The sequence below is a fragment of the Crocuta crocuta genome, unplaced genomic scaffold, assembly GCF_008692635.1.
Source record: "Crocuta crocuta isolate KB4526 unplaced genomic scaffold, BGI_CrCroc_1.0 scaffold381, whole genome shotgun sequence".
Classification (NCBI taxonomy): domain Eukaryota; kingdom Metazoa; phylum Chordata; class Mammalia; order Carnivora; family Hyaenidae; genus Crocuta; species Crocuta crocuta.
The window spans coordinates 187,402-213,670 of record NW_027530628.1 but is presented as its reverse complement, the minus strand read 5'-3'; the positions used below and the strand labels follow the sequence as shown (position 1 = coordinate 213,670).

General features: G+C 36.4%; 1 protein-coding gene across 3 annotated transcripts in view; it reads left to right on the top strand.

Moving 5' to 3' along the window:
- Positions 1 to 26,269, top strand: part of SPIDR (scaffold protein involved in DNA repair) — a 469,654-nt gene that overhangs the window by 292,825 nt on the left and 150,560 nt on the right. The window contains exon 1 of one of the 3 annotated variants that reach the window (XM_077768517.1): positions 17,023 to 17,073. The exons of the other annotated variants lie outside the window; for them this stretch is intronic. Within the exon in view, the coding sequence (XP_077624643.1) occupies positions 17,072 to 17,073 (2 nt within the window). The 5' untranslated portion in view covers positions 17,023 to 17,071. Of the gene's footprint in view, positions 1 to 17,022; positions 17,074 to 26,269 lie in introns of those variants that run through there. 3 annotated transcript variants of the gene reach the window in all.

Sequence of the window (26,269 nt, the reverse complement as noted above, 5' to 3'; positions counted from 1 at the left end):
AATTAGGAGGAACTTAATGGAGGACCATGGGTGAGAAGAAGGGGAAAAATAGTTGGGGAGAGGGAGGAAGGCAATCCAAGAGAGACTCTTGAATGCCGAGAACAAACTGAGGGCAGATGGGGTGGGGAGAGGGGGAGGGGGATGATGGACATGGAGGAGGGCACTTGTGGGGATGAGCACTTGGTGTTATATGGAAACCAACTTGACAATAAACTATTAAATAAAAAAGATTCTCTCTCCCTCTGCCTCTCTCTCCTTCTCATGCTCGCTTGCTCTCTCTCTCTCTTTCAAGTAAAATAAATAAATAAATAAAAAGTTAAAAATGGAACTACCCTATGATCCAGTAATTGTACTACTAAATATTTACCCAATGAATACAAAAATACTAATTTGAAGGGATACATGTACCCCGATATTTATATCAACTTCTACAATAGCCAAATTATGGGACTCAGTCATTTAAAAAAAACTTTGTAAAGGCAGTAGTTCACTGCAAGACAAAGGTAGAGAACTCTAGTTTCTCTAGAAACAACAAAGAATATACACTTTGCAAAAATAGTTTGAAAGAGTTACAGAATGACAGCTACAGCCTGAACAAGCAAAAATCATTCCTGAGGAGTGGAAAAATTAGATTTCCAGGGTTACTACAGCATAATACTCAAAATATCCAGCTCTCAATAAAAAACTAAAAAACATATGAAGAAACAGGAAAGTATGGCTTATTCAAAGGAAATAAAAATTTGAATGAAGCCATTCCTGACAAACTGCATATACTGGAATTATTAGTGAATCTTATTAAATCTTAAATATGTTCAGTGAGCTAAAGAAGACCATGAACAGAGAAAGTGATTTAGGAAATCAATGTCTGAAGAAAATGAGAATATCAATAAACGGAATTTATAAAAAGGAACCAAGCAGACATTCTAGAGCTGAAAAGTACAAAACTGAAGTGAAAAACTCAGTAGAGGAACTAAACAGCAGATTAGAGCTGATAGGACAACAGATCAGCAAACTTGAAGATAAGGCAAGTGAATTTATCCAGTCTGAAGAACAGAAAGAAAAAAGAACAAAGGAAAATGAATTCTAGAAATCCAAGGAAAAGAATGAAAGAGGAGGGGCACCTCAGTGGCTCTGTCAGTTAAGCATCTGACTCTTGGTTTCAGTTCAGGTCATGATCTCATAGTTGGTCAGTTCGAGCCCCGCATCAGGCTCTGCACTGAAAGCATGGACCCTGCTTGGGATCTCGATCTCTCTCTCTCTCTCTCTCTCTCTCTCAAATAAACAAACAAATAAATAAAGATTAAAATGAATGAAAGGGACAAAAAAATATTTGAAGAAATCATTACCAAACTTCTTACGTCTGAGGAAAGACATGAAAACACATATTGAAAAGCTCAGTGAACTCCAAACAAGATAAACACAGAAATCCACACTGAGACACACAGTAGTCAAATTGTCAAAACCTGGTGGCAAAGAGAGAATTCTTAAAACATCAAGAGAGAAATTGCTTATTATGAAGGGGATCCTCAGTAAGATTGAGAGCTGATTCCTTATCAGAAATCATTTGGCCAGAAAACAGTAGGATGACATATTTTAAGTACAGAAAGAAAAAGATGTTGAATAAGATTGTATATCCAGCCAAATTATATCTTAAGAATGAACAAAATGAGACATTTTCAGATAAACAAACCTAAGGGAGTTCATTACCAGTTGATTTGCCCTGTAAGAAATACCAGAGAGACTCCTTCAGCCTGAAATAAAGGATATTACAGAGCAACTTGAAAAACCATAAGAGAAAATGAAGAAAACTGATAAAGGTAACTACCTAGGTAAATAAAAAAGCCAGCATTACTGTACTTTTGGTATTGTTTGTAATTTCTCTTTTTTTCCTATATAAGAAGCAAATGCATACACCAATAACTATAAATCTTTGTAAATGGGCATATAATGTATAAAGATGTAATCTTTGACAAATAGCTATATAAATGGTGAAAGATGGAGATGTACAGGAGCAGAGTGTTTAATATTGAAACAATTGGTATTCGTTAAACTAGGTTGTTTTAAGTTTAAACTCCAAGTGAATCAAAGACCTGAATCTAAGAGCCAAAGTACATAACTCTTGGGAGAAAAGATAGGACTATACCTTCATAAGTTTGGATTTCATAATGGAGTCTTAGATTTGTCACTGAAAGCATACACAACAAAAGGAAAAAAAAAGATAAATTGCATGTCATCTAAATTAAGAAATTTTGTGCTTCAAAAGACACTACCAATAAAGTGAAAATTATGTCAAATGACATAAGGCAAAAACACAAAGACAAATGCTGTATCATCTCATATGTGGAATCTAAAAATGTCAAATGCACAAAAACAGAGTAGAAGAGTGGTTACCAGGAGCTGGGGGTGGGGGAAATGGGGAAATAGTGGTCAAAGGATTCAAACTTCCAGCTGTAAATGAGTAAGTTCTGGCAACCTAATGTACAGCACGGTGACTACAGTTACTACTATATTGTATACCTGAAATTTGCTAAGAGAGTAAATCTTGTTTTCTTACCACCAGAAAGAGAAAATGGTAATTATGTGAGGTGATAGATATGCTAATTAGATTGACTATGATAATCATTTCACAATGTGTATGAATATCAGAACATCAGGTTGTACACCTGAAATATATGCAATTTTTAGTTGTCATTTATACCTCAGTAAACCTCAGGGAGCACAGATGGGAGGTAATATTTGCAAATCAAATCTGATAAGTGACTTGTAGATAGAGTATATAAAGAAGTCTTAAATTCAATAGTGAAAAAGGCAATCCATTTTTAACATGAAGACTATAAACTAGACGTTTCTATAAAAAAGACACACAAGTACCAAGAAGAGTGATGATTAAGGCCATGGGTTGTCAAGTCAGACTGCCTCTATTCAAATCTTGGTCCACTGCTTATTAGCTGTGTACTTTTAGGCAATTACTTTACTTCTATCAGGTGTACAGGAGTTAATGAGTTGGAAGGTGGCAGGGACATAGGAAGCATGAATTGTTAGCTGTGGTTAGCTTCCTTTAGTTGTCTTCATAAGCTCAGCCGTATCATAGTATTGTCATTCCCAGTTTAGGAGTCTGGGACCTTATAGTCAACTTGCTCCCAGGGTAGTTATAAGAATCATATGAGGTCATTTAAGGAAAAGCAGTTTATAAAGTATTCATTTAATTAATGTATAAAATATAAAATATAATAATAAACATAATTATTAAACATGATTATGATAAAAAATAACATNACTATTATGCTTTCCCTCTCCTACCAGACTAAATTTTTTATCAAGCTATCTGTTGGTATACTAAGTAATTTCTTGTATATAATATATGCTTAGTAAATGTCCTGGAGAAGAATTGAATTGCAGTAATCTAAACTTTGAAATAATATAAAATACTTGGATATTATTTGCTTTTCATGAGAGGATGTTACAGACAATTTAGAATATAATATCAATAACCTATTTGATTTATTTTGACAAAGATAATCTGGATAATCTTTACTGTTATAATTCTTTACCGAGCTCCAAGTTCTATAGCTATATAGCATATAGCTATATATACTATATCACTATGGTGGTAGTTTACAACCTTAACATACATATATCTTTATGTGTATATAAATTTTATAAGGCCAAGAATTCAGTCAGTAGATATTATCAGTAATAAACTTGTAAAAGAAGACATAGACACTTGTACAACTGAGTCCTATATTTTCTTTGGAGCTCTGCTTTACAAATGAGAAGTATTTTAAAGACAATTTGAATATGAAAAAGGCTTCCATTCAGCTGGGTCTGTTTGTCTCTCACACTCTCAACACACATTGACTCACTGTCTCTGATGGAGCTAGAGCTTTGCCATTGCCTGCCCTCAAGGAAGCCCAGTAAATAGCATCCAGAAAGAGAAGAACTTTAATGATTGATACCCTATGAAAAGAAGAAGATGACTCCATAATTGATGAAAACAAATTTTTATGTGCTTTTTCTTTTTATTAGCAAACAAGAACATTTTGCATTTGCTAAGCAGAAAGCCATTCACAGTAATTATTTAGTAATAAGTTTAGCACAGATTAGCCTATAGTATAAAATGACTTGAAGTTCTTTTTTTTTAAATTTTTTAATGTTTATTTATTTTTGAGAGAGAGAGACAGTGTGAGTAGGGGAGGTACAGAGAGAGAGGGAGACACAGAATCTAAAGCAGGCTCCAGGCTCTGAGCTGTCAGCACAGCCTGATGTGGGGCTCGAACCCATGAACCACAAGATTATGACCTGTGAGCTTAATCGACTGAGCCACTCAGGTGCCCCTTTAATTTTTTTTAAACATTTTTATTTATTGTTGAGACAGAGAGAGACAGAATGTGAGCAGCGGAGGGGCAAAGAGAGAGGGAGACACAGAATCTGAAGCAGATTCCAGGCTCTGGGCTGTCAGCGCAGAACCCAATGTGGGGCTCAAACTCACTGTGAGATCATGACCTGAGCTGATGTCAGACACTTAACCAACTGAGCCACTCATGCACCCCTAAAGTTCTATTTAAAATAAGATCTCTAAATTATGAAGTGAAGCTTTTGAGAACAGTCAGTCCAGTTGCTCCTTGTCCTGATTGTCCCCTAGAGGGCTTAGCACAATTCTGGACAGACTCACACTAGAGGAGACATGGAAGTGTGGGTGGGTACAGAGGCTGGTGACTGTAACTAAAAGTTTATGTTTTGGGGCGCCTGGGTGGCTCAGTCGGTTAAGTGTCCGACTTTGGCTCAGGTCATGATCTCACTGTTCGTGGGTTCCAGCCCCACGTCAGGCTCTGTGCTGACTGCCAGCTCAGAGCCTGGAGCCTGTTTCAGATTCTGTGTCTCCCTCTCTCTCTGACCCTCCCCTGCTCACGCTCTCTCTCTCTCTCTCAGAAATAAATAAAACATTTAAAAATTTTTTTAAAAAGTTTATGTTTCAAACTGATAAGACTAACCTTCAGGGATGGAAAGTTGACAGTGTAGTGGCATACTCTGTGTAGTCATAGAGAAATCTCCAGACAGGGCATGCTTAGGAATCCTCCAGGGCAACCTGGGAGGGTCACAGTGTGTTGAGTCTGTCATGAGGGTGGTGTCTGTCCAAACATGCCCCTGTTCTACACCCACATTTGTGGGGGCCACATGACATCTGAGGCCAGAGCCAGGCAGCTCTCAGAAGGACATGTTGTCAGAGGGGCCAACTCTGATAGGAGGTAACAGAAGCAAGTGAGGAGAAACTAAGCGTGGGAGGTTTCTCCCTTCCCCTGATTAATCCTTACCAGAATTTACAGTCTTCGGATAGTTGTAGGGTCTCAGAGAAAGTTTTTCTTTTCAAGGACACAGTCCCACTTTCTCAGGGTCAAAAATTGTTGCGTTTCTGACTCTGATCAGGGTAGTATCTCTCTTACAGGTGATTGAAGCTCACCTTGGGCTGTTATTTTGCTTTTAGTATATGACACACCTTGTTATGGTTTCTCTGGGCTCTGGTTGCTGCCATGGTGAGGTTTCTGCGTCCTTATCTGCCCTAATTTCTTTGTGTAAAGAAGCTGTACCATTCAAGAGAACTTAACGCTTCCTCTGTAATACACAGTTTTGATCCTAGAATTCTTACTCCATTTATAATTTAAAGCAGTGTCCTTTAACCAGAGTTGCACATTCATCTAGTTTAACTGAGGTTTGTTCTGTTTGAAGCTAGACTAAGCTTAGTATTTGCCTGTTTTTGGTAATAATTAAACCTACGCTTCATGATTTTTGAAGACAATATTTCTTGGTCTTATTTTACTGATTCTTTTATTTTAGTAGTGTCGATCTTAGCTCTTTTGTGATCAACGTCTTCCCAAATTCCTTTTAATTGTCATTTAGTGTGAATCCTTTTGTCTAAATTTCACACATTTTCAACTGAAATTTCAATTTGGGACATTTTGTGAATTTTAGGAAAGCAATTTTCAATCCTTTTCATTTGCTTTAACCCCTTTCTATTCTAAATACACTATTCAAATCCTATAGTATTTCTCCTTGTGAAACCAAAGATTGATGGGGCTCCTGGGTGACTCAGTCAGTTAAGCATCCAACTTTGGCTCAAGTCATGATCTCACGGTTCGTGGGTTCGAGCCTCCTGTCAGGCTCTGCTGACAGCTAGCTCAGAGCCTGGAGCCTGTTTCAGATTCTATGTCTCCCTCTCTCTCTGACCCTCCCTTGCTCATGCTGTTTTTCTCTCAGAAATAAATAAAACATTAAAAAAAAAAAAAGAAACCAAGGATTGAACCATTAAAACCTTTTTTACATATGAACATTGTCTCTTCTGTTGAGCTGACCTGAATTATATACAGTGACCAGTACTAAAATTCCTTTTTAACACCTTTTTTTAAAATGTTTTATTTATTTTTGAGAGAGAGAGAGAGAGAGACAGCATGAGCAGCAGAGGGACAGAAAGAGAGGGAGACACAGAATCTGAAGACAGGCTCCAGGTTCTGAGCAAGCTATCAGCACAGAGCCCGATGTGGGGCTCGAGCCCACAAACCGTGAGATCATGACCTGAGCCGAAGCCAGACACTTAACCGACTGAGCCACCCAGGCGCCCCCTTTTTAACACCTTTGAAAGTATAATGTTACCTCGTTGTCTTTGTTGATTTTTAGTGATCTCTCTCTTAACAGATTATTAAATTATTCATGTGAAGAGTTACTATGATGTTTATTGATAAAGTGGGTTTTAAAAAATATTTTTAAATGTTTATTTTTTTTGAGAGGGAGAGAGAGAGAGCGAGCGAGCGCACTTGCAAGCGGGGGAGGGGCAGAGAGGTGAGACACAGAATCTGAAACAGTCTTCATCCAGGCTCTGAGCTCTCAGCACAGAACTTGATACGGGGCTCAAACCCACAAACCATGAGATTATGACCTGACCTGAGCCAAAGTTCGACGCTTAACCACTGAGCCACCCAGGCGCCCTGGTAAAGTCATTTTTTAATCAACTTTTCATCTCAATTAGAATTTAAAAACTAGAGAACAAAACAAACAACTGCCTAGTTGTTTTTACTGATGTGAAATCAATAAACCATCAGCCTACCCTGAGCCAATTTCTTCTTCCCAGAGCTCTTACAAAAATTAGTGTAAGTAAAAACTCAGTCACCAGCTCTGATCCCTCACTTATCTTGGGTGTTGGCACTTCTTTTTGTTTTTAAGTTTCCATGTTCTCTGAAGATGGTTCCCACAGTTGAGGTTTGTGGTTATTGACATCCTAGAGTTGAAGTAGGCTTTGTTACTTGTAGGTTTAGAAATGTACATATGTCTGATTAAAAATGATACACCAAAGATTTCTCAATTTCAGTTTAAAAAAAAGCATCATTGTTTTGTTTAATTGACATTAAATTGTATTTGTAAATGATTCGTTATGGAGAAGATATTATTTTGAAAATTTTCTGGAATAATTTTTCTATAAATCCAAGGTCTTTGAAGAATAATAAATATCATTTTATATAAAGCAGTTTAATATATCAAATAGTTTCACATCCCTTATTCCTTAAAATGCTCTGGCATAAGTGTTGCTATACAACAACATATACAAGACAAAATGGATTCTATTAGTTTAGGTGATATAATCCAGATCATTTGTCTTGAACAAAACTGAGACTTGAACCCAAATCTCTAGACTCATATCCTGTGTTCTCTCTGTTATGCCACCATGCTGCTCTGAATAGACAGTTGATACCTAGGGAAAAAATGTGGAATGGTGTATTGGATGTTTCTAAAAACATGTATATTATTGACTTGTGTACTGCAGATGAGATGCATAGGAGGCTTTGTTAACTCAGCCAAGTGAAGAAATGTGCTTATCACATTGCAATTTTTTCTGCAGTAATTGAGCTGCAGACCCAGAACTTACCGTATAATCTTTATCTCTTTCTTCTGTGGCATAGAGTAAGATTTTTATTGTCAATTAGGGGATGTTGGTCATGCTGTTCATGTCAACAAGTTAAAGCAGTAAAACACTATAGTGGTAATGATTGCAAAGCTCAACCAGATGTGAAGGAACCCAAAGGAGGAAGTACTACTTTCCTACAAGCACGGGCCAAACCAGAAAGCCTCCTTAGAAGTGCTTCTTGTCACTCATGCCAAGTCCTAATAGCGGAGCAGGTGTTTGTCAGAGTAAGCTTGAGGTATATTATAGATACTTGTGTAAATGGTCATGTGTGTTTTTCTACAGTAGTAATCTTCAAAGTGTGGTTGTGGGACCAACAGCTTCAGCACTACTTTGGAACTTGTTAAAATGCCAGCTAACAGGCCCCACCCTAGACCCATTGAATCAGAAACTTTGGAGGTGGGGTGCAACAATTTGTGTTTATGGTTCTGATTCATGTTAAGGTTTGAAAATTTCTGTTCTAGAGTCACACTAAAAAAGACTGAAAGATAAAGATTTAAGATTGGCCTAGGAGTAGTGCTGACAAACATGCGAATATATTTAGATTTATATTCAGAAGATGCCTTACAGCTCAGTGTCAGAATGATCCTTAAAGATAGAGACCAGTCATAACTGAGACTAAGGTATCTAGTTTTCTTTCCAGACTGTGCTATGTACTCACTTATTCATGCATATATTTCTTATAAAGATTCCTACTTCTACTTTTCAGAAAACATTATTGAATAAAATAGGTGTAATTCTTTACCCAGGAAACATACCTTGTAGGAAGCCCAACCATAGCATTGTGCTACGTTGACCGAGTGGAACGTTAAAACACATTAAAACATGCAGCAAAGTAGCTGAAACGTGATAATCAGCCTCTTGAGTATTAGAGTTATGAACCCAACTCTATAGAGAGATAGTACTGTCATACACAAATCTAAAATTAGAGATAGATAGATAGATAAATAGATAAAATTGTGATGCTCAGGAAAAAAACCATGAAGCAAATGTTAAATCATAACAAGATAGGTCAGTTTGGTCATATTTGAGAGTTACTCGAATAGGAAATGATTAATACTTAATTTACCCAAGTAATTGAGACAATTATTATTTTACCCAAGTAATTGAGACAATTTATTATTAAAGAAAAGATTAATTTAGATGTTTATTTTATGTTTTTAAGAATACATTTTTTATTGTTGAAGAAAAAAGACAATACAAAGAAGAAAATAAAAAATTATCTATAAATAATCCTTTCATCTAGGAATAAATTGCTTAATTTTTTGGTGTAGATGATTCTAGCACTTTGTCTTTTTAAGAATATTATATTAGTAATATATAGCCCTACCATCTTGGGATTATACAGTTCTTATAAGCTTCAGTCTGTTTTTCTAATTCCACAGTATAACAAGAGTTCCATCTACAATTTTATTAAATGTATTTTTTGAATTTATTTATCTTTAAGGCTATTTATTTATTTTGGGAGAGAGAAAGAGAGAGAACATGAGTAGGGGAGGGGCAGAGAGAGAGGATCTCAGGTTGACTCCTTGCTGTCAGTGTGGAGCCCAGCATGGGGCTCAAACCCATGAACTACGAGACAGATCATGACCTGAGCTGAAATCAAGATTCAGATGTTCAACTGACTGAACCACCCAAAGACACGCCTTGAATAAGGAATTTTAATGTTTTCATTTGTATTGCTGTTTCATGATTTATTTTTCTGCTTTTTGTTAGATTTTTTGTTATATCTTTCCTATAGTAAACAAGTGTAATTAATATTTTATAAATAAATGTTTTAGTATAAATTCTTTATAGTGACTTTGTTGAGTAAAACTGTATGAACATTTCTAAGACCTTTAATTACCCAGTTGTGTATAGAAATGGATATGTTACAATAACCAAGAGAAAACTTAATTTTTCTAAGATATCCTGTCTTGCATTGGAAAAATTAGGTTAGCCTCTAGAGCTTTTAGAAATAGTATCTCGTAATCCTAGCTACTGTTTTAAAGAGTAGGTAGTATGTGTGCCAGGCATTGTATATAAGTATCTGCATGTGTGGCTTGTATATATGAATATGTGTACCCAGTCTCACAGTAACACCATTAGGTATGATCCCCTTTTTAGATATGAAAAAGTTAAAGTTCAAGAAACTGAAGTAATTTGATTAAGACAAAATAGACTATAAGTGGCAGAGCTAGAATTTAAAGCCCAGCCAGTATGACTTCAAACCAGGCTTTTCCTCACTTTGTTCTTTGTATTTTCTGTCAAGTTCGGGCAGGATTTTCATTACCAACAAAAGTGTGGGATCTGTGCCTTGAACATAAAATTGATAGCCACTGCTAGAAAGATGGTGGTTCTTTCTTTAAATTGTCATTCCCAGTGACCCTGTGCCTCAAAAAGGAAATGATCCAGGATTTATGGGTTTGTCATGAGAATTAGACTTCTGGTTTACAAAGGAAGTTTACTCTTATATTTCATACCACCCTTGTATGAATTCATCTTTAATATTATTTACTGTACTATTCACTTAGAAACAGAAATAAACTGCTCCTCAATGTTGTATTTTTGGGGATAAAAGGAGAATTGGACAAAGTGTATTCTGGGAATTTAAAAACAGCACACACAATTATAAATGTCAGTGTTCCACTTCAGTGGTTTTTTTTTGTTTGTTTTTGTTTTTATCAGTTTCTTAGTCTGATTTGGTTAAGAAGGTAGAAAAAAGGAATTTGAAACAGGAGATAAATCTTGTCAAATTAAAAGCTAGAAAATAAAGAAAGTATAAGCCTGAAATTTCTTATTCCTGAAGTTGGCTTAATTCTTTCAGTTTAGAGAGATTTCCTAGGGCTTGTGTTTTTAAATTTCTCTTAAAGGAAATCTGATTTTTGGTGGAGAGAAAGAGTGCCCATTCACTCTTTAAATGACTGAGAAAGTAGACAGGATATTTTGCTATTTTTAAAAATTCATAATAAGTATCTTTAACATTGTCTTGTCACTAACTTAGATTTAGTGCCCATGTGCTGGTGTAGATGTCTATAGCAGAGAACATGGGTTGTGGTTAAGCTTGTGAAGTTAGCCTGAGAAGTCACTGAAGAATAGTAGCCCCTTTCAAATCCAATTAGTCAATCAACTGATCAAAAAGCATTTACTAATGACAGTATGTGGTTTATTGTTTATCTGAAAATCAGAATTCTCAGATAGCTTCATGGAACTTTCTGCAGTGATGGAAGTGTTCTATATCGATGCTGTCAATAATCACTAGCCACATTGAAAATACTAGAAATATGGCTCAGGCAATTTAGAAATTACATTTTAAAATTCATTTTAATTTCTTTAAATTTAATTAGCTACAAGGGCCAGTGGCTTTATGGCCACAGGTGTAGAAAGTGGGTCTAAATGTTCTGTTATCACCAGACCTTTGTGCAGTTAAGTTTAAGGTCCTTCCATTGCATTTTGTCAAACTGCCCAGCACTTGATAGCTGTGAACAAGAAGTATAATCTCCTGTAGTCCCACCTAAATTTCATGCTTTCTTTTTTTAAGTTTATTTATTTTTGAGAGAGAGTGTGCGCACGCATTAACAGAGGAGGGGTAGAGAGAGAGGGAGACAGAATCCCAGACAGCCCCCTTGTTGTCAGCATAGAGCCAGAAATGGGGGTTGAATTCATGAACTGGGAGATCATGACCTGAGGTAAAACCAAGATTCGGAAGCTCAATCCACTGAGCCACAAGGGCCCCATTTCATGCTTTCTTGTTAGCCTGATCTAATCCTGTGGGCTAGCTAACCAACTCCTGTCAATACATGTCACATCCCTTTCTCATGCTTTGATTCTGGAATCAAAGAAGTAATGGCAGGGCCTTTCTTGCCATCGTGGAAGTGTTGAGTCCCACTCTTGTTCTAGGGAGGTAGCCTGGTATCTTGGAAAAATAATAGACTAGCTATAAAGCCAGTTTGTTTGTATTTCATCCCTGGAATGAAACAGTGGTATAGAAATGATTGTTACTTAGCCTCCTCTGAAGACCAGGATAGTTGTATTAACCCTGTGCAGTGAAGTCCTCAGTGAGAGGACTGAGGACTAGGTAAAGCGTAGGCCTGTGTTGTAAGAACCAGCAGAATCTAAGCAGTCAGTATCAATTGCAGAGAAGGCATTATGCAAATAAGCATATGAGCAGGTAACGGAAAAGTAATATTTACTGCTAGTGACCTGTAATTCTAGTTAATCTTTAGGAAGAGAAAGAAAACAGGCCTTGGAAATAACACTAAATAACCTTAGTCTTTGCTGCACAGTAGACAGCCTCACCCACCGAGTTCTTACCCATGTAAAGTTCATTCATTTCATTCTCACAAGAAATCTGTGGAGTACCTCTAGCTCCTATTAATATTCTCATTTTATTTGCTCCTCCTCCAAAAAAAAAAAAATGCAATGGGTGGAGGGCCTGGGTGGTTCAGATGGTTAAGCGTCCGACTTCGGTTCAGGTCATGATCTCACGGTTTGTGAATTCAAGCCCCAATGGGCTCTGTGCTGACAGTTCGGAACCGGAGCTGGCTTCAGTTTCTGTGTCTCTCAGTCTCTCTGCCCCTCCCCCACCTGCACTCTGTCTCTTTCAAGAAAAAAACATTAAAAAAAACTTTTTTTAATGCAATGGGTAATGCTGTTTTGCTCCCAATTTAAGCAAACTGTCAGTTAAAAAAAAAAAAGTTATGGGAAATTTGGGAAAATTTGAGCAACGATTAGATGTTTGGTGATTTTAAGGGAGTGTTGATAAATTTTAAGGTATGATAATAGTGCTGCATTAATTTTTATTTCTTAAAGTCTGTATCTTTTAAAATACATATTAAAGTATGAAATTAGTGATGTCTCTTAATCAGAAATGATTCACTTGGTAGGAGATGGCACTGGATAGAAGGACAGATTAAAAAAACCAAAACTGACCATGTACTGATAGCTGTGCTCTCTCTATATATCATATATATAATTATACATTTATATTATGCTCTCTACTATTGTGTATTTTTGAAATGTTCTATTATAAAAAATGTTGTATTGCACATAGAATAAAAAAAAAACTAAGGAAAAAAAATATTCTCATTTTATAGAAATGGAGTCATAGATTGAATTTGTCCACAATCACACAGCTAATAATTGGCAACGCCAGGATTTAAATCTAAGATGTCTTAGATCCAAAACCTGTATCTTCCCTCCAGCCTCTCAAATCGCTGTGTGCCATGCAGTGGACTTTCATGGGCCTGGATCCTCCCTCTTAGAACTTTCATTTTTCTACCAGTTATTTTCATTTTGTACAATTCTCAGAATCCCACTTTAAAGCTCATGGGACTCAATTATATTAGATCTGATTATCTATCTAAAAGACACATTCAGGGGCGCCTGGGTGGCTTAGTCGGTTAAGCGTCCGACTTTCGCTTAGGTCATGATCTCGGGGTTCGTGGGTTCGAGCCCCGCGTCGGGCTCTGTGCTGACTGCCAGCTCAGAGCCTGGAGCCTGTTTCAGTCTGTGACTCCCTCTCTCTCTGACCCTCCCCTGCTCACGCTGTCTCTCTCTCTCCTAGAAATAAAAAAAAATATATTTAAAAAAAAATAAAATAAAATAAAAGACACATTCATTTCTTTATATATACATCTTATAAATAGGAATAAAAATTGTTTTCATTAGTTTAGGAAACATCTGTTGGGTCCCTTGCAGATGTTAGGTACTGTTTGGCACTAAAAAACAAAGTTAAAAATGAAACAGCTGATGTATTCTAATAGTTGAGGGTTTTGTTGTAGAGATAGACACAAACAAGTCAGTATGAAAAGTGCTCTCAGAGCACAGTGAAAGAACAGCTTTTCCCAAGGAAGTGAGGAAAAGGACTGATATTCATTCAAAAAAACATTTTTTTTTTGTTATGGTTGAACCAGCCCATCAAGACTTCTCACAGAGACAACATTTTAGAAGCGACTTAATTAAAATGGAGAAGTCTATCCTGCCTCCCTGCCCATGTTCCTTCTCTTGTAGCACAGAGTGTTTTACGGCACTTATTGTTTCCTGGTGTATGGCCCTATATGGACCTTAAGCCCTCTTAACTCACCACGTCATGGCCAGCCTCTCCTAGAGGTGGTAGAAGAAAAGTGTGTATACTAGCCGGGTTTGGGCCTGGGGTGGGTGAGGCTTAGGGTTGAAACTAAACTGTAAACAAAATCGATTGGTTTATTCCAGGCATGTCTTCAGTGAAAACAGAAATTAAACCTAGATTATGTTCTGGCAACTACAGTTCCTAGTCCAACCTTGTTCGGCTAGCTAGCCATTCAAAGAAGGAAGGAAAGAAGGAAGAAAATAAAAGGAAATTCTATTTGTCTTTGTTTTCTTTGGGTCACTGCATTAATCCCATTAATCCTCTTTGCTCCCACCACAGATTTGCATGAATTCTTCCTACTTAGTAAACAAGCAAATTGATCTTATTTTATGGTTTGGAATAGACAGTTTGCTTTTTTAGGGGGTTATGTGTCAATCACAGTCATCCCTTATCAACATATGCAGTGCAAAGCACAGTTTTGATGTAATCAGTTGCTAGATGCTAGTGGGAAAATAAAAAGAAACATTGCTCACAATGTTTCGGACTTCCTGAAAACTTGTTTACAGGGTGTTTCACACTTTATCAGTGTTGACAGTGATAAAACTGTCAGCCTTTGAAATTATAGAAAATGAAAAGATATTCCATTTGGTTTTCCTTCTCTGGTCTCAGTGACATTTTTAAAGAAAAGTATTGTTTCCTGTTTACTTGAGTAGTCATTTCTATTTTCAGAAAACATTTTGACAAATTGTCACTTTTATTAAACATACAGTATTTTCTATTAAAAAAAAAAAAGATTCCCACCAGAAACCTTAGGACTTGGACTCCACTGAAGACTGTTACTTTCTAGTTTTTTGTGTATTTCATTTGTGTGTATAACTCTCATATTTTAGCCCATTCTGCCACTATTTCAACGATGCTCTGAGAGCTTATTGGAAAGTAAATGCATATTCTTCAAATTCCTTAAACATATAAATCAGTGTAAGCCAGTGTCATGATAATATTCACTGGTGTCATTCGTTCTGTATGTAATTTATCAAGTGAAGTTTAACACCTTAGGTTTGTTTTTATTTTCAGTTTAATATTTAGAAATACTAGTTAAATATGGTACAATATTAATCTCAATACGACATGCTCTGTAAACCTTTTTTGGTCATCACATAACATTTGTGGCAGTAAGATACATTGAGAGGTGTTTGTAAGGTGTACAGAAGGTAATACTGGATTGCAAAACAAAACGAAATTGAGGGCACCTGGTGGCTCAGTCGGCTGAGTGTAGGACTCTCGATTTTGGCTCAGGTCATGATCCCAGGGTCATGGAATCAAGCCCTGAGTCAGGCTTCATGCTAAGCGTGGATCCTGCTTAGGATTCTCTCTCCCCCTCTGCTCCTTTCCCTTGCTCTCTCACATGCTTGCTCGCTCTCTCTTTCTCAAATTAAAAAAAAAAAAAGTAAAAAAGAAATTGAGAAGTCATACTACCTAGAGAAATAATGATGGAACCATGGACATAGATACTGAAAAGTTCTAACTTCTCCTTCCTACTAGTAAAGGAAATTGAACATGTGAATTTTTTTTTTTTTTTTTGCAGAGACTCAGCGATGTGGCAGTGAGATGTATTTGCTCATCACATTGAAACTAAATTGTGGTCACTGCCACTGGACATTCTCTGGAATCCTTCATACATCTATCTCTTCTTTGTACTTTCACCCTCACTGACCCATGACACCCTTCATCTGGCTGCCTCTCCTGGGAAACCTTCTCTAACCCCAGTGGTATTACTCAGTGTCTTTTCTGAGTTGGGGTATTCTAACTCATTAACACCCTTTTCCTTTTCAGTAAAACCATCCAATCAACCTTCTTTCTTGTCTCTGACTAGATTCCTAGTCCCCTAGCCTACTACCTGGCATATCAAAGGTAGTAAAAAGAGTGAAATGAACCAAATGGACCTAGATAAGAGTTTTAAGGCCTTTCCTATATCAACTACCCTTCCAAATATATTTTACTAGGTGTGATATTATTTGAATTAGTTTCCCAGGCCCTTGGAATATAAAAAGTTACATTTGTGACTAAAATTTCAGGCTTCCCATTTTATGCTAAATCGTTTTAAACCTCATTCAGATTCCCTAATTCAGAAATTATGACCCTATAGATCTAGTTAAATTATGCTTACCTGTATAGTTATTTTTGGAAGGTAAAGGGTACTTGTGAGTATATAAGAAATTTGAACAAGATTTCAAGTATGTTTACCTTAGAGAATCAATTATTTTCAAATCTTAGTACTATTTGTACAGAAACAAGTGGTATGCTCGTAAAAAAATTAGTCATGTCTGCTCATAGATACAGAAAACAGATTGGTGGTTTCCGGAGGCAGGGTGGTCGGGGCAGGAAACATGAATGAAGGGGGTCAAAAGGCACAATTTCCAACTATAAAAGAGTTAGTCCTGGAGATATAATGTACATCATGGTGACTATAGTTAATAATATTGTATATTTGAAAGTTGCTAAGAGAGTTGATTTTAAAAGTTCTCATCACAAGAAAAAAAATTTTATGTCTATATACATTGAAGGGTGTTAACTAGACTTATTGTGATGATCATTTCACAATATATACAAATACTGACTCATTTTGTACACCTAAAACAATATAACATGATATATCAATTATACCCCAATAACTAAAAACAATTATATCTATTTCAGAAGGCTTTATAACGCTTTCTCTTTTCTGAGGACTATGGTTTTAATTTATGATTTAAAGTAATAAACTAAATTTCCTTACAAATCATTTCTATTCTAGACTTAATTCAGTTTAACTTGAATCAGGAAGAATTTTACTAAATGTGTACAGTCAACATTTTTGTTTTATGCTGTCTTAAATAAACATTTGTGTCATCGTTAATCTAAATGTTCCCCCTTGTTTCTTGTAGCAGATACAGGACCAGATGAGCCGGCCACATGCTGTAATAGCTTGGCCTGAGTTCTTGTCTCTCTCCGAGCCCCACAGCTGGTCAAAGAACCATTATTTCTACCTTGGGTTTTCCTTATTTTCAGCAAAGCTAACAACATTTGAAATACATATGTAAGTGCTATTTTTGAAAATATAAAAGGGGCGCCTGGGTGGCTCAGTCAGTTAAGTGTCAGATTTTGGCTTAGGTCATGATTTCACGGTTCGTGGGTTCGAGCCCAGCGTCAGATTCTGTGCTGACAGCTAGCTCAGAGCCTGGAGCCTGTTTCAGATTCTGTATCTCCCACTCTCTCTGACCCTCTCCTGCTCAGACTGTCCTTCTCTCTCTCAGAAATAGATAAAAACATTTTTTTAATTAAAAAAAAAAAGAAAATATGAAATTATTCAGCCACATGTCAAAATAGAGGGTTTTTTGGTTTTTTTTTTTGCTAAATCTGTAGCGGTTCATTTAATTATAAAAGGGGTCCAGATTAATAGTTACCAGGTAAATTTTTTTAATGATTTTAAAAAGTTTCTGAAACTTTTAAAAATCTGCATGTTTAGGATGACACTGCATATTATCATCTCCATAATCTCTGGGTCTTGAAGGTCTGACTTTGGGTCAGCCACCAAGGCAGAGGGCTGAGTGAGTAAACAGAAATGCTGTGATGTTGCAAAATGATACACAATTGAGAACAGCATCACGCTTTCCAACTGCATCACTTTACTGTTTATTCTTGTTAATTGCGTATCAGCTAACTTTGTTTTTTTCCCCATTTGAAACTAAAAGAGCTCTATTTTTTATTGCTAAAAAGGATTCCTACCAAGTCAACCTTCCTTATAAGATTACTATGAGCCACAAAATTTCAAAGTTAATTTTTTTTTTATCAAGAATATGTTTTGAGGGGCACCTAGGTAGCTTAGTCGGTAAAGCATCCAACTCTTAATTTTGGCTCAGGTCATGATATCACAGTTCTTGAGACTGAGGCCCATGGTGGATTCTATGCTGACAGGATGGAGCCTGCTTGAGATTCTCTCTCTCTCTCTCTCTCTCTCTCTCTGTCTCATCTGTCTCTCTTTTCCTCCCCTGTGCACTTGCATGCACATGTGCACTCTCTGAAAAAAAATAAACTTTTTTAAAAAAAAGGAATATGTTTTGAATATTTTCATGTAGAACTCAATATTAAATATTAAAGAAAATTAAGATAAGGGAGCTATTACCACTTAAGAGGCCTGTATTCCCAAGAGGCAAATATTAAAATATAGAGTGTTAAACTAATAGCTAATAAAAATACTAGCTTTATAATAGTGATTAGCAAGGAATTTGAAACCTTTAAGAGGCCCTTCAAGTCTGCCCATAAATAAGAAGGAAATGGAATAAAGTAAGCAAAAACACTAAGAATGTAATGCTTGAGATCATGGGTATATTCGTACAGATACCTAATGTAGTTGCATTGAAGGTAGGCCAAATATATTAATGGTTTTTATTCATTTTGATGCAATAATCCTGCATCTTGCATGAGTTTATTTACTTTGTCAACGAGATCAGAAAAATGGGCCCCTTTTGGGCTTGCATATGTGTGTGTAAATTATGCCATGTGTATAGCCATGTGGTCCTACCCAGAAGATAAAAAACATCTAATGCTATCAAATCAGTGAATTAACCTTCTTTTGAAAGAGTGCTTATATTAAGTAAGGAAGATACCCTTTTTTGGATTTGAGCTAACTAGAAAGAAGGTTGAACTCATTAAAATAGCTATGAAAATTGTGGTGATTATTAGTACCAGAGAAGAAAGGCTAAAGTAAGCTTTCACTTAGTTGGAATGGTTTGCTGTTTTTAATTCAGTTTAACCTTAATGGCCTTAAACAAGACTGAATTGGGGTGCCTGGGTGGCTCAGTCGATTGAGCGTAAGGCTTCAGCTCAGGTCACAGTCTCATGGTTTGTGGGTTCAAGCCCCGCGTTGGACTCTGTGCTGACAGCTCAGAGCCTGGAGCCTGCTTCAGATTCTGTGTGTGTGTGTGTGTCTCTCTCTCTTTCCCTCCCCTGATCATGCTTTGTCTCTCTCTCTCTCTCAAGAATAAATAAACATTAAAATTAAAAAAAAAAAAAGACTGAATTGAGCAGAACATAGTTCTAGTAGTTCTAATATTGGTAATGTTTTGTTTTTTAGAGAGAGAGTACACATGATCTGGGGCGAGGGGCAGAGAGAGAAAGAGACTCTTAAGCAGGCTCCACACTCAGCACAGAGGCCTATGCAGGACTTGATCCCATGACTCTGGGATCATGACCTGAACTGAAATCAAGAGTTGGGCACTCAACCAGCTGAGCCACCCAGGTGTCCCTAATATTGGTAATGTTTACCTATAAACTGTAAGGTTCTAAATAGAAAAACTTTATCTAGCACTTTCTTCTTCTTAACTTAGTTATTAAAATAATATTACTTGATCCTATTTTAAAAAAATTAACTTGAAAGCAAAACCTTGAAGTTTGTGACATCTTTCATCCATCTGGCTGTGTGAAGCATATTTGCATTTGTACCCAGACAGTGCTAGACACTGTACCCCATCCCCACCCCCTGTTTTCTTATAGCCTCTTCTTACTGTCTGTCTCTGTTTCTCCCTTTCTTCTGTCTCTTTTTGCATGTATGTGTCTAGCTCTTCTCTGTCTCTCCATCTCTCATAATTTTTTCTTTACCATACCTATTTCTTTACCATACCTATAGTCTATAGGCTTAAAATCTCACTATTGCAAATTTGTATTTGGATAGAATTTGTGGAAATATACTAGACCCTTAAACCCTAGCAACCACTGATGTGTTCTATATTGCTTTAGGGATTTTCACTCAGCATAATTCCTTGGAGATTTATCCGTAGTGTCATGTGTATCAGTGGTTCCTTCCTCTTTATTGCTAAATAGTGCTGTGGTATGGATTTAACTGTTTGCTTAACCATTCATACCCATTGATTACATTTAGGTTTCCAGTCAGGGGCTATTATAAATACAGCTGCTATAAACATTCCTACATAGGCTTGTATATAAAAATAAGTTGGCATCTCTCTGCAGTAAATGCCTAAGAGTGCAATGGGTTGTATAGTAATTGCATGTTTGTGTTTTTAAAAATTGCCAACCTTTTTCTGAATGGCTAGAAAGCTTTACATTCCCACCAGCAATATTTGAGCAGTCCAGTTTCTCTATATCCTCATCTGCTTTTGAGGGTGTCACTATGTTTTGTTTTAACCATTTTGAGAGTATAGAGGTCCTATATAACTTTGGTTTTAATGTGTGTTTTCTTAAGAGCTAATGACATTTAACATCTTTTGATGTGCTAATTTGCCATTGTTATATCTCATATGTGAGTTGTCTGTTAGTGACAATTGTCCATGTTTTATTTGACTCTTCATTTTTTCACTGTGAAATTTTCAGATTTCTTTATATATTCTAGGTTATAGTCCTTCCTTGGATATGTGATTTGCAAATATTTTACCTCTGCAGTTTCTCTCTTTGTCCTCTTAACAAGGTCTTATTTGAAGCAAAAAATTTTATTTTTGATTAAGTCCAGTTTTGTAATATTTTTTATGGGTAAAATTTTTTTTCTCTCAAGTCTAAGTACACTTTGCCTAGCCTTGGTATTGAAGATTTTCTCCTATGTTTTTTAAAAGTGTTATGGCTTTATAATTTACATTTATGTTTATGATCCATTTTGAGTTAAATTTTGTATAAAGCTTGAGACTTAGTTTGAAGCTCATACTTTTTTGACTATGAATACCCAGAGTCTACTTCTTTTATTGTATTGCTTTGGCACTTTTGTGAAAAATCAGTTTGACCTATCTATGGAGTATACTTTTAGGTTCTCTATAATGTTTTATTAATTCATGTGTATTCCTCTACCAATATCATAGAGTATTGATTATTGTAACTATATAGTAAGTCTTGAAAGTAGATAGAGTAATTCCTCCCACTCTATTATTCTTTTTCAAAATTGTTTTAGATATTCTAGTCTTTTGCCTGTCTATATAAATTTTGGCTTTTTTCCAACTTTGTTAAGATGTATGAGCAATAAAAATTATATATATTTAAGGTGTATAACATGGTGATTTGATATACACATTGTTAAATGACTACCACCAAACATCTTTCACCACACTTAGTTACCTTTTTTGTGTGTGTGGTGAAAACATTTAAGATCTACTTTGTAGCAAAGTCCAACTATATAATATATTATTGATTATAGTCAACATGATGTACATAAGATCTCTAGAGCTTATCCTCTAATAACTGAAAGTTTGTATCCTTTTACCAATAACTTCCCTTTTCCTCATCCCATAGCTCCTGACAACCACAAGTCTACTCTCTGCTTCAATATTTAGATTCCACATATAGTTAAGATTATGAAGCATTTAACTTTCTATGTCTGGTTTATTTCACGTAGCATAATGTCCTCCAGATTTGTCTATATTCATGTTTTCACAAATGGTGGGATTTCCTCTTTTATGGCTGAAAATTATTCCTCTGTGTGTGTGTGTGAGTGTGTGTGTGTGTACACCGTGTTTTCTTTATCCATTTATGTTTTAAGAGACCAAGGTGGCAATGAACATGAAGTTCAGATCTCTTTGAGATCCTGATTTCATTTCTTTTGGATATATACCCAGAAGTGAAATTGCTGGTTCATATGTAGTTCTATTATAGTTTTTGATGAACCTCCACACTGTTTTGTATAATGAGTGAACCAATATGCATTCCCACCAAAAGTGTGGGGGAGTTTCCTTTTCAGCATACCCTCAACAACACTTGATATCTCTTGTCTTTTTGAGAAAATAGCAATCTTATCAGGTGTGAGGTGAAGTCTTATTGTGATAAGAAAAATTTTTTTAATGTTTATTCATTTTTGTGAGAGAGACAGAACACAAGTGGGGGAGGGGCAGAGACAGAGAGAGGGATGCAGAATCTGAAGCAGGCTCCAGGCTCTGGGCTGTCAGCACAGAGCCTGACACGGGGCTCGAACTCGGGAATGGTGAAATCATTACCTGAGCTGAAGTCGGACACTTAACAGACTGAGCCACCCACGTGCCCCTCATTGTGATTTAGATTGGCATGTCCCCTAATGATTAATGATGTTAAGCACATTTTAATATACCTGTTGGCGATTTGTATGTCTTCTTTGGAGAAACATCTACTCAGACCTTCTGCCCATTTTCTAATCACGTTGTTTATTTGCTTGAGTTGTATTAGTTTCTTACATATTTTGGATATTAATCCCTCATGAGATATGTGGTTTGTAAACCCAACTGGATCTGGGCCCACACCTGAGACTCAGGTTAGCAAGGTTTTTGCCTGAGGCAGGAGGTAATGTGGCTCCTCTTGTGCCTCTTGTGGATAGTGTTGGTGGCAGGCCCAAGGCCAAATGGGGCTTGCAGCCCAGAGCAAGGGGGTCAGGACTTTTTTTTTTCCCCCCCAGATCTGTAGCTACTGTGGCATAGACCTGCCTTCTCAAAATGGCCCTCCTCATTATTAGGCTTTCACAATCTCCTACCTGGATCCTAAAGGCATTTTTGTCCATGGATGGCTACAAGTTATTGCTCTTTTGGGGGAATATGGGTAGTGATCTTCTTTCTGCCACCTTGCTAATGTCCCATATAAATTTGAGACTAAGCTAATATACATCTGCAAAAAGTCTTGCTGGGATATCAATGAGAATAGCTTTAAACCTATGTATCCATTTGGGGAGAACTGGCATCTTTATGATATTCAGTCTTTCCGTCCACTAAATATGGTATGTTTCTCTATTTGTAAGATTCTTGCTCTATTTTATCAGTGTTCATAGCTTCACACAAGTAATATATATGTTTACTAGATTTACATGAAAAGAGTTTTTGTTATTTGCATATATAAATGAATTTTATTTTCAATTTTGGTGTCCACATGCTCACTGATAGTACATAGAAATACATTTTTTATATGCTGTAATCTTGCTGAACACACTCATTCTACGAGCTTTTCTGTAGATTGTTCTCTTGTAATTTTCTACACAGTCATGTCATTTACAAACGGAATAATTTATTTCTTCCTTTTTGATCTGTATGTCATCCACCCCACACACACACACTTCTTGCCTAATTGCACTGGCAAGACCTTCCAGCCCTATGCTGAATAAAAGTGGTGAGAGCAGGCCAGTCAATGCCTGGCTGCAGAGGAACGCCAGGTGGTCTCTCTAGAAGCTGTGTCCCAGGAACGCTGCATGGGAGGCACACAGTGGAGCACCATGGGGGTAGTGAGGACCTCCTGGCATGGGCTGCATGCAAGCCTGCCCTCCAGAACTGCCTGGTCTCTCAGGTTCCCTCACATGGACCCTTTCTCCGACACACTCTACTACTCTGCAGGAGCACCAGTCCGCAGGCTGACTCAGAATTAGTGTGCTAGGTGGGAGTTGCCAGGTTGTAGTAGTAGTCGTAGCTGTGTAGCCAAACTGCATCCATTATCACCTGCCATGCCATCTTCTCTCGGGGGCCCTGCCAGTGTCCCAGGGCATAGGTATGGAGGTGGAAGAGGATGGGTGAGCAGCAAGGGGACAAACGTTGAGTGGGTCATGGGCTCCAGAGGCCTTGGCCATCTAGGGGCCTAGGGGCACATGAATTCAATGGGCATAAGAGGAACTGCAATGTTAACCCGGCACAGCCAAGTCAGTGGAGTATAAATATTGCTCCTTCTCTACCTGTGGCTCACTCTGATGACCTCATATGCCCTTAGGAATCTCCTTCCCTCAATTTGGAAAATGTAAATAATTGTCACAACCTCTGTTCTTTCCATTTCCCCTATTGTTTGTGGAAAATGCTGTGAAAAGTATTCAGTGGCCTATATGTGAAGAAAGAACATAGGCACCTTTTTAACAACAACAAAAAAGAAAAGAAAACATAGTTAGAATGAATATCTTTGTCTTGTTTCTCTTCTTAGACAGAAAGCATTCATTCCTTCACTGTTAATTATAATGCTAGCTGAGGGTGTACTCTATTTCTTGTTTTCTGACTTTTATTATGAATGAGTGTTGAATGTTTTAAAATGGTTTTTCTGCATCTACTATGAATTATATGACTTTTTCTCATTTTAATATGGTCGAGGTGATTTAAATATCAAATGAAACTTGAATCCCTGGAATTAACCTCTTTGTCATGTTGTATAAATCTTATATTTACTTCTGAATTCTACTTAACTAGTATTTCATTAAGGATTTTTCATCTGTAGTCCTGAGGAATGTTGGTCTGTGGTTTTTCTTTTTCCTCCTCCCCCTTTTCTTTTTCCTCATTCTCCTTCTCCTTCTTCTGTACTGCCTTTTTCTGGTTTTCTTATTAGGGTAATACCAGCTTGATTATCAGGTGAATTGGGCAGTGTTTCCTCCTCTTCTGTGATATCTTCTAGTCTGTGATATCCTCTGTTTCATTCTTGATTTTGGTATTGGTATCTTCTCTATTCTTTCCTTATGAAAGAGATTATATAAAATTGGTGTTAATTCTTCTTTGCACATTTGGTAGACTTCTCCAGTGGAACTGTCTAGATCTGGATTTATCTTTCTGGGAGTTTTAAAATTACATATTTGGTTTCCTTATTATTTATAGGTCTGTTTAAATCATCTATTTCATTTTGGTTGAGTTATGGTAGTTAGTGCTTTCAAGGAATTGGTCCATTTCATTTAAGTTGTTGACAGTTTTCTATGTATAGCAGTTTATAGTAATCACATACTAGCTTCGTGATGTCTTCATAGTCTGTAGTGATATCCTGTTTCATTCTTGATTTTGGTGATTATATCTTCTCTGTTCTTTTCCTTTGTCAGTTAATTTCATTAATCACATCAAAAAGTCAACTCTTTGTTGCATTGTTTTTTATTATTATTCTTAATTTCATCTATTTCTGTTCTTTATTATTTATATCCTTCTATCTACTCTGGGTTTATTTTGTCTTTTTTTTTTTTCATGTTTAGAGCTTAGCTTATTGATTTGAGATTTTTCCTCTTCTCTAATGTAAGCTTTAAGGGCTATAAAAATTTCCTCTCGGTATTGCTTTAGTTGTTTCACACAAATTTTGATATATTAAAGTTACATTTTCACTCAGTTAAATGTTTTATTACTTTTTTAAATTTTCCTTGGCACTTCCTCCTTGACCCATGGATGACTTAAAAGTGTGTTGCGTTTATTACTGTTTGTTATTTTATTTCGTCATTTCCTAGTTCTCTTTTGTGTTGATTTTTAGTTTACTCCATTGTGATCAGAGAGCTCACTCTGATTTCAGTTCTTTTAAATTCACTGAGGTTTGTCTTATGGCCCATAATATAGTCTTTCTTGGAATATGTTTAATGGGCTCTGGAAAAGAATGTGTAGTTTTGCTGTGGTTGGGTGGAATGTTTTATAAATGTCTATCAGATCTTGTTGATTGATGGTATTTTTGTCCTCTTTGGTATCTTTGCTGACATTCTGTCCAGTTTTTTCTTAATCAGATGTTGAGAGAGAGCTGTGTAGTCTATATTTCTAATTATGGATTTATCATTTTTCCTTTCAGTTTTATCAATTTTTGCTTTATGAACTTTGATCTACATTATTTGGTACATATTAAGATGGCTATGTCTTCTTGGTGGACTGATCTTTTTATCTTTATGTAACATCCCTCTGGTCTCATAATTTTCTTTGCTCTGAAGCCTACTTCATCTGATACCCTACTACATTATTATATTTTATTAATGTTTATGTGATGTATTTTCCCCATTCTTTAATCTATATCTTTATATTTGAACTGAATTTTTTGTAGACAGCATATAGATGGATCATAATTTTTATTTTTATTTTTTTAAATTTTTTTAATGTTTTATTTTATTTCTGAGAGAGAGAGAGAGAGACAGCATGTGCGGGGGGCAAGGTTCAGAGAGAGAGGGAGACACAGAATCTGAAACAGGCTCTAGGCTCTGAGCTGGCAGTCAGCACAGAGCCCGACGCGGAGCTTGAACCCACAAACCGCGAGATCATGACCTAAGCGAAAGTCAGACGATTAACCGACTAAGCCACCCAGGCGCCCCTGGATCATAATTTTTAATCCACTCTGCTAATCTTTGTCTTTTACTTGGTTTATTAAGACCATTTATACTTAGTGTAATTATTGATATGTTAGGACTTAGGTCTACCTTTTGATTTTTTGTCTTTATGTTGTTCACCTTGTTTTTATTTTTTCATTTCTGCTTTTTTTTTTTTCCTGGCTTCATGTGGGTTATGTAAACAATTTTTAGAATTTTATTTTAATCTATTTTAATGTTTTCATATATATCTTTCTTATAGCTATTTTATTTATGGCTT